Raw genomic sequence first — 7,168 nt, forward strand, 5'->3', positions numbered from 1 at the left:
TATGAACTGGTGGCACTTGTCTCATGCCCCACTCCCTCCCCAAAAATGGGTCTGCTAGAGACGTGTTTCCCTTCCCTAAAAGGGAAAGTGAACTATAACAATTATTAAGGACTAACAGACCAAGTCACATGACTCTCCGTCTTCGGCTAGTTGCAATAGCAACTGCCACCATTCTTCTCTTCCCATAGACATCAACAAAAGCACCTGCACTTGCCATCCTCTCTGGTATGGCCTCCATACCTATCCAGGCAATTTCTTCCCTCTACATCAATCCATTAAAAAACAAAATATAAACAAACACACACACACAAGAAGAGGAGACAGTAGATAATTTCTAACTGTAAATTATGTCCCAACCCTCAGCCAGCCCTGCATGTTTAAATGTGAAGCACATTAGGGTGGGACTTTCTGTGCTACTCTCTGTAACACCTAGCACACCAGAATACTGCCCTCCGTTGGCCTCATAGCAATCTGTAACAAACGTGTAAGAAAGGTGTAACAAACGTTACCTGACTTCTCAGGCTTTGTCACAGTACAGGAAGAATGGACAGACCACTGTCCATGAAATTGCATGCAATTCAAGTGTCAGCATTGCCACATGTAGAAACACAACAGGGACAGTTCATGTTCATCTCAGGACTGTTTAGAAACTGCTTTCAAGATCAAGGACACTGAAGAGCAAGCAAAACAGGATATACTGAAATTTCTGCTGCCCTTAAACAGCTATTTAAGCTCATCTTACAGGTCTTTGAAAACTCTTAACTTGGTTCTATAACTTTAAAATATCTATGATGTACTGCCATGCCATCAAGTCTGGAAGAAACTTAAGAGTTGCCTTTGTAAATTTGGAGCTTTGAAGATACATAAAAGACATCAATATAGCACAAAGTGAGCCCTAAAACAAGTACTGTTACACTTGAAATTCAATACATGTTCAATGTGAATGGCTATGTTAGTAGGCACTGTATTTAAACCTTAGCGAAATGAGCTAACGGACCAGTGATGATCACTAGAGCAAAATGTTTTGTCACCTAAGGACAGATGAACAGCAAGTTTCCATATACAAGCTGTTTAGTTAAAAGGCTTCCACAGAGCTGGTTATGTCTTCTTCTAATAGGTTAGTCAACACCAAAGTAATCATGGCCTTGTATCTCAGTTAAAGACAGCCTAGAATGTGTCACACTACATTTCTCCCCAGAATTCCTCACAACAGAAAAGAGCTGCAACCAAAAGTACCAATATTCAAAAAAATTATCATACATGTACACCAGGAAAATTAGTTCATAGTAAAGCCACATTTGTTAATGCTTGTCATTTTCCCATTGTCGGAACTTTCCACTAACACCAATTCCAACATTTTAGAAAATACTGACGGTAGGTACCCGCTATGCTAGAGAGCAGTACTTGAAAGTTACAACTAGCACAAAAAGTTGGGAGTTGCACTTCAGGGGTTTTGTTTGTTGTTTTTTTTTTGTTTTTAAAAGAAAACTGTGAAGTCAGTGAACTTGATGTGAAAAAATGAAAGTTACTACAGTACGTCCCATTACCAACTGCTTTATCAGCCTGTATCTCAGTAGTATTGTAACCTGTAAGTGGTACTTCATTACACTAGATTAATTAATCTTCTCCCATCTTCCCTGCTTGCTCTGAATCAACTGATCATACCCTAGAGTACTGCGGAAGGTGTTCTGAAAGATCCAAGATGCTCGAGTTTGCTTAACCTTTAAATCAGGCTGTAGTTTCATTCACAGGCATTCACAGTTCCTTACTACAATAAAATAAAATTTAAAAAATAGTATCTCTTCTCAGCCCCTGAAAATTCAGGTGTATGTTCCAGAACCTCAAAGGTAAGCCTAATCTAGTCTAATAAAATTAAGGCACTGAGAAGCAAAAGATGGAATAAAGAATAGCAAAGATCATTGGGTTTTACCATGGCTACATGGTAACCAGTAGTAAATGCGTGGAACCAAGAAGCAGACACAGAGGTGATGCACGTGTTCCTGTAATTGCATTCCACTGTTCTTCTGGCGTCTTATTTTCCCATAAATAAAAGATAGATATTGCTTCTATCACATTCTTCCTATCACTTCTTTAAAAGCTCCTGCCTTTAAAGCTGTTGGTGTGCATATACACACAAACATCATCCCACCTGGCAGAGCAGCAGTAAAGCAATATACACATACATTTTGAAAACAGGCTTTTATTGGAACCTTATCAAAAACATCGGAAATCTTATTCAGGAAAAGCACTTCAGACTTCAGTCCCTTTTCTTTTTAGCTTTGGGTTCTTTTGACAGCTGAGATAATTTACTTTCTTCAACATCATTACAATGCTTTCTTTTCTTTTTCTTTGACTGTTTATGGTCACTTTGGTAACCACTGGAGTCACTAGTAGGCAATACAAGTCCCTGTTCTTCTTGCTTACACTTTTTCTTTTTCTTCTTCTTCTTTTTATCATCACATAATCCATTCACAGCACCAACACTTTGCTCTTCTGTGTTCTCTCTCCCAGTGTTATCTGTCTCACCTAGAGGCTCCTCTGTGATGTTACCTCCCCCAGAGTCATTGAAGCCATTCTCCTGGTAGTCAAGATTTTGAAATTCATCTCCATTTGCACTGCCAGTGATAGTCTCAGATTGTTTGGGCTTCATGCTGTAAAGAAATACACAAAATAAGCTGAAGTGGAGATATCTAACTGTCCCTCACACAGTATTTATTTACATCAAGTAGATAAAAGATAAGCATTTGCAAAAAACCAGCTGGAGAACATGATACTGTAGCTACAGAAAATCATAAAGCCGGTTTAATAATTTCAGGGTATTTTAGGGTAATTTCTGTTACCCGATGAGCTTCCTTCTTACTGCAGAATCAATATTCTCTTTCAAATCCAAGGCTAATTTTTTTCTCTAAAATGCTGTACAGACCACTTTGATATTCCCTCTTTCCTTGTACGCCTTCATACACTAATTCCTACTTACACATTGTGTAGTAATTTTTATTTTTACGTTTTTCACAAACATGCACAGTCAACAGCCTATTCAGTCATACATGAGACACACTGCTGGTTTTACCAAGCAACTACCTTGCTAAAGTCTACACAGCTAAAACAAAGGTGATGCCAGAAAAGGCAAAAAAAGAAAAAAACCCACCCAAACAAAATAAAAAACTCCAGCAGGTACCTTGCAACTGAGAGCACTGGAGAAAATGTCTAGAAAGACAAATATGGAAAGCATGCAGCTAAAAGGCATGGAGATGTCCCCAGAGGCACTGAGGACAACATTGTTAACTTTCATTGTAAGTTCACTGAAACAATTTAGAGCATCCTTCCAGATTAAAAAAGAAAAATCAAACAAAAAATATTATGATTTTTCCAGTAGTAGTCACATTGTACATTTAATTAAAAACATAAGCACATTGGCAGAAAAAAACACTGCTCAGCAAATGACCATCTAAAAATCAATCTGAACAAACTTTTAATCACTAATAAGATTTTTAGGAAGCTGCTCTAAAAGGAGGCATAAGCAAAAGGAGGAAGGTGATGCATTTTCTTGTATCATCTTTTATATTCCTACATTTTAGCAAGCATTTAAACCATCCACATGTAATGATTTGTGATTATGGAATGTGCGCACCTGTGTGGGCAAACACCAACATGAACACCGTTTTCAGGAACTGGACAGTTTTCACTTGAAAAGCCTGTGCACATTCACTAACACAGCTACTCTAGACATCTGGGGGTGCTATTTTGAGCACGTATTACATACACAATCAACAGTTCACAGGTCAGCACACCAAGATTTTTAAATCTAAGAAAAAACAAAGATCTATTTTTATTTTTCCAGAGAAAATTTTCATATGAGAACTAACACTAGGAAGTTTAGTTTAGGATAACTAAAACAGGGTATATATAGTCATGGGTTTGCGTAAAAATAAGAAAGCTTGAAGATTAAGATGTTAATTCAAATCATTTAGCTTGTAACAAACCAATGCAAACAGTTGAAAATATTCTCTAGTAGGTCACAATACCTGCTTTTAGTAAGTCCTCCTCGAATGAAAAACACCCCAGCTGCATCAGAATCCAAGTGCAATACTTGAAACTTCAGTTCATCCCCTGTTTTTAACCCCAGCTCTTGCCATTGTGCAGCTGACATTTGTTCAGGTTTAGGGATAGAAGCGTTGAAGCATCCATGTATCAGGCAGCCAATATGACTAGGGGCCACTTTATTAATTACACCCTAAAAAGACAAACAAAAAAAAGGTCATATGAAGTTATAGAAAGATCATTCCTTTAAATGCCTATGATATAAATTTAATTTCATATATGGGCACTTTTCAACAAGAGTTTATGCGCAATTTATGGAGTCAATTTATCCAGCAAATAAGCTAACTCTTCTTCACTAAAATCAACGCTATTCCTGTAAACTCTTCATACAACTCCTCCAAAAATAGAACTCAACCTGTATCTGCATAATAATAGAATCATTTAGGTTGCAAAAGACCTCTGAGATCATCAGGTTCAACCGTTAAGCCAGGACTGCCAAGTCCATCACTAAACCATGTCGCTAAGCACTGCATCTACATGTTTTTTAAATACTTCCAGGGATGGTGATTCTATCACCTCCCTGGGCAGCCTGTTCCAATGCTTGACAACCCTTTCAGTGAAGAATTTTTTCCTAATTATCAATCTAAACCTCCACTGGCACAACTTGAATCTGTTTCCTCTTGTCCTGTCACTAATTACCTGGGAGAAGAGACCCACCCCCACCTGCCCACTCCTTTCAGGTAGTTGTAGGCAGCAGTAAGATCCCCCCTGAGACTCCTCCAGATTAAACAGCCCCAGTTCTCTCAGCTGCTTGTTCTAAGATATTCTTTACACCCTTTACCAGCCTTGTTGCCCTTCTCTGGACATGCTCCAGCACCTTTACATTCCTCTTGAAGTGACAGCCCCAAAACTGAACACAGTATTCAAGGTGCAGCCTCACCACTGTCTGAGTATAGGGGGACAATCACTTGTCCTGCTGGCCACACAGTTCTGGATACAAGCCATGACACCAAAACATAGCCACAGTGAGTATCTGAATAAAACTGGTAACTCTTTCCCCACACTACAGCCATCAACTTCGTTTTAAAGCCATTTAAAGTTTGATTTACTTGCCTAAAACAGCATTCACAGTGGCACAGCACTACTTAGCAGCTAAAGATACAGATGACACCTAAAAGGCTTTCAAGTACTCCATTCAGTGGGTTTCTGACACGCTTGTACATCAAATGCTATTCACCTTTGTTCTCCCCAAGGGTGACTGAGAGGCTGAGGGTTTTTCCATTCTCTTCCTAGCAAGAAGACACATTAATTTCTTAAGACATAAGCTATGCTGCAAAAGGTACAGCACACAAATGAATGTAAGCCAACTCTCAACCTATTTTTCCCCACAAATACTGATGCAAGGGTCTTAACAAGCTTAAAGCTGTTCTGTGAGCCATACATCTCTTTTTACTGAAAGGTAGCCTTCAACGTGATGTACTGCTCTTGTACTTCAAGGAACTAAACTCATATGAGCATCCTAAATACTCCTGTTACTATTAAATAAGAACATGCATACCTGTTTGAGAATTATCAGCTCTTCAGAAAGAAGCATGGATATGATATTCAAAATTCTGAAGTATTTAATAATACGTAACACAATATGTTAACAATACATATTATGTAGAAGTTTGATAAATACAGGGCCAGTACAGATAGACGAAAGCAAGATCTACTACCACGCACTGCTAACAAACTACCGTGAACTACTCGTACACGCATAAGCCAGTGTTACAAAGTAAAACATAACTCCACCCCATGTCCCAGACCTCTGTTGATGACGGAGATAAGCCAAGCTTCGATTACTTTATAAAAAGAAATGCCCCGTGAGACGTCAGCGCGTTTACGCACCACCAGCTTTTTCCCCTTCTTGGGGCTGAAGATGACGAAATCCGCCTCGACGTTCAGGTGGATGAACCCCTTTTCGTCGTTAATGTCCCCCAGCTCGCCCACCACCTTGATGTTGTCGTACGCCAGCGGCACGCCCTGAAGGCTGGAAGGAGAAGGGGGCACCGTTAACGGTTAGGCCGGAGGCAGACCCGGCGGGGCGGCGAGCGCTCCCCCGGCCGCGGCGGGCCCAGGCGGCGGCGCGGGGCCCCGGCGGGCTGAGGCCCGAGGCCCGCCCCGAGCCGCCCGCCGGCCGCACCTCTCCGAGTAGCGCAGGAGCTCGGCGTCGAGCTGGGCGCGGATGCCGCTGCGCTTGCGGCCCAGGTAGCGCGGCGCCAGGGCGACGTGCCGGCGGTGCGGCGCCACCACCAGGCAGGAGTAGCGGCGCCCCACCAGGCCGCGGGCCACGGCGAAGGAGGGCACCGCGGCGGCGGGCAGCGGCGGGGCGGACGGCGCAGGCTCCCCTGCCGCGGCCATGCTGCGGGCGGGCACCGGCGGGGCCGCGCGGGCGACAGCGGCAACTGCACACGCCGCAGCGCGCCGTGATGGCGTCACGCACCGCCCGGTGGGGCGGGGGCGCGGCGCGGGGAGTGACGCGTTTCCGAGCGCCGGCGGCGGGCCGGGGTGTGAGGGGAACCCCGGCGGGGCTGGCGGGCCCTCGGCCCCTGCTGCCCAGCTGGGCCCTTCCTTTGCCTCTGCCGCGGCCCTGGGCGGGGGGGTGGTGGCGGCCTGTGGTAGCCCCCTGTGGTAGCCCCCTGTGGTAGCCCCCTGTGGTAGCCCCCTGTGGTAGCCCCCTGTGGTAGCCCTCAGAAGCGGGTTTGCTCCCAAAAGCCATACGCCTGTGCTCGGGCTCGCTATTTCGCGCCTTTTCAGATCGTTCCTCCGGGTAATGACCCCCCTCACGCATCCATTCTACCCATAAACCTAAATCAAGCGTTTGGTCATTAGACAAAAGACATGGTGTTAGGATGCTATAGTAAATTTAAAGTGAGCATTTGGTAATTCCAACTAAAGAAAAAATGTCAAGTTGTCTTAAATAGTGTTCTTCACACATGGCAATTATAAACACACACAATTTGTTTTCTGTTGCTAGGGCCTGCATCTAATTTTTGTACACAAAAGTAGCGAGAACTTTTGTGACACTTGTTAACCATGTGTTAGAAGATAGAAGGAGAAAACAGATAAAACTTAATAGAAGTCA

General features: G+C 43.1%; 1 protein-coding gene across 1 annotated transcript; it reads right to left on the minus strand.

Annotated features, from left to right (window-relative positions):
• Positions 1-2,184: 2,184 nt before the first annotated feature.
• POLR1F (RNA polymerase I subunit F) lies at positions 2,185-6,516 on the minus strand. Its single transcript, XM_055709858.1, has 4 exons — positions 6,227-6,516; positions 5,932-6,073; positions 4,026-4,234; positions 2,185-2,651 (listed from the first exon to the last, which is right to left on the minus strand). The coding sequence occupies exons 1-4, from the start codon at positions 6,442-6,444 to the stop codon at positions 2,258-2,260; spliced, it is 963 nt and encodes a 320-aa protein (XP_055565833.1). The 5' UTR covers positions 6,445-6,516; the 3' UTR covers positions 2,185-2,257.
• Between the last annotated feature and the right edge of the window lie 652 nt (positions 6,517-7,168).

The sequence above is a fragment of the Falco cherrug genome, chromosome 4 (genome assembly GCF_023634085.1).
Source record: "Falco cherrug isolate bFalChe1 chromosome 4, bFalChe1.pri, whole genome shotgun sequence".
In the NCBI taxonomy this organism is placed as follows: Eukaryota; Metazoa; Chordata; class Aves; order Falconiformes; family Falconidae; genus Falco; species Falco cherrug.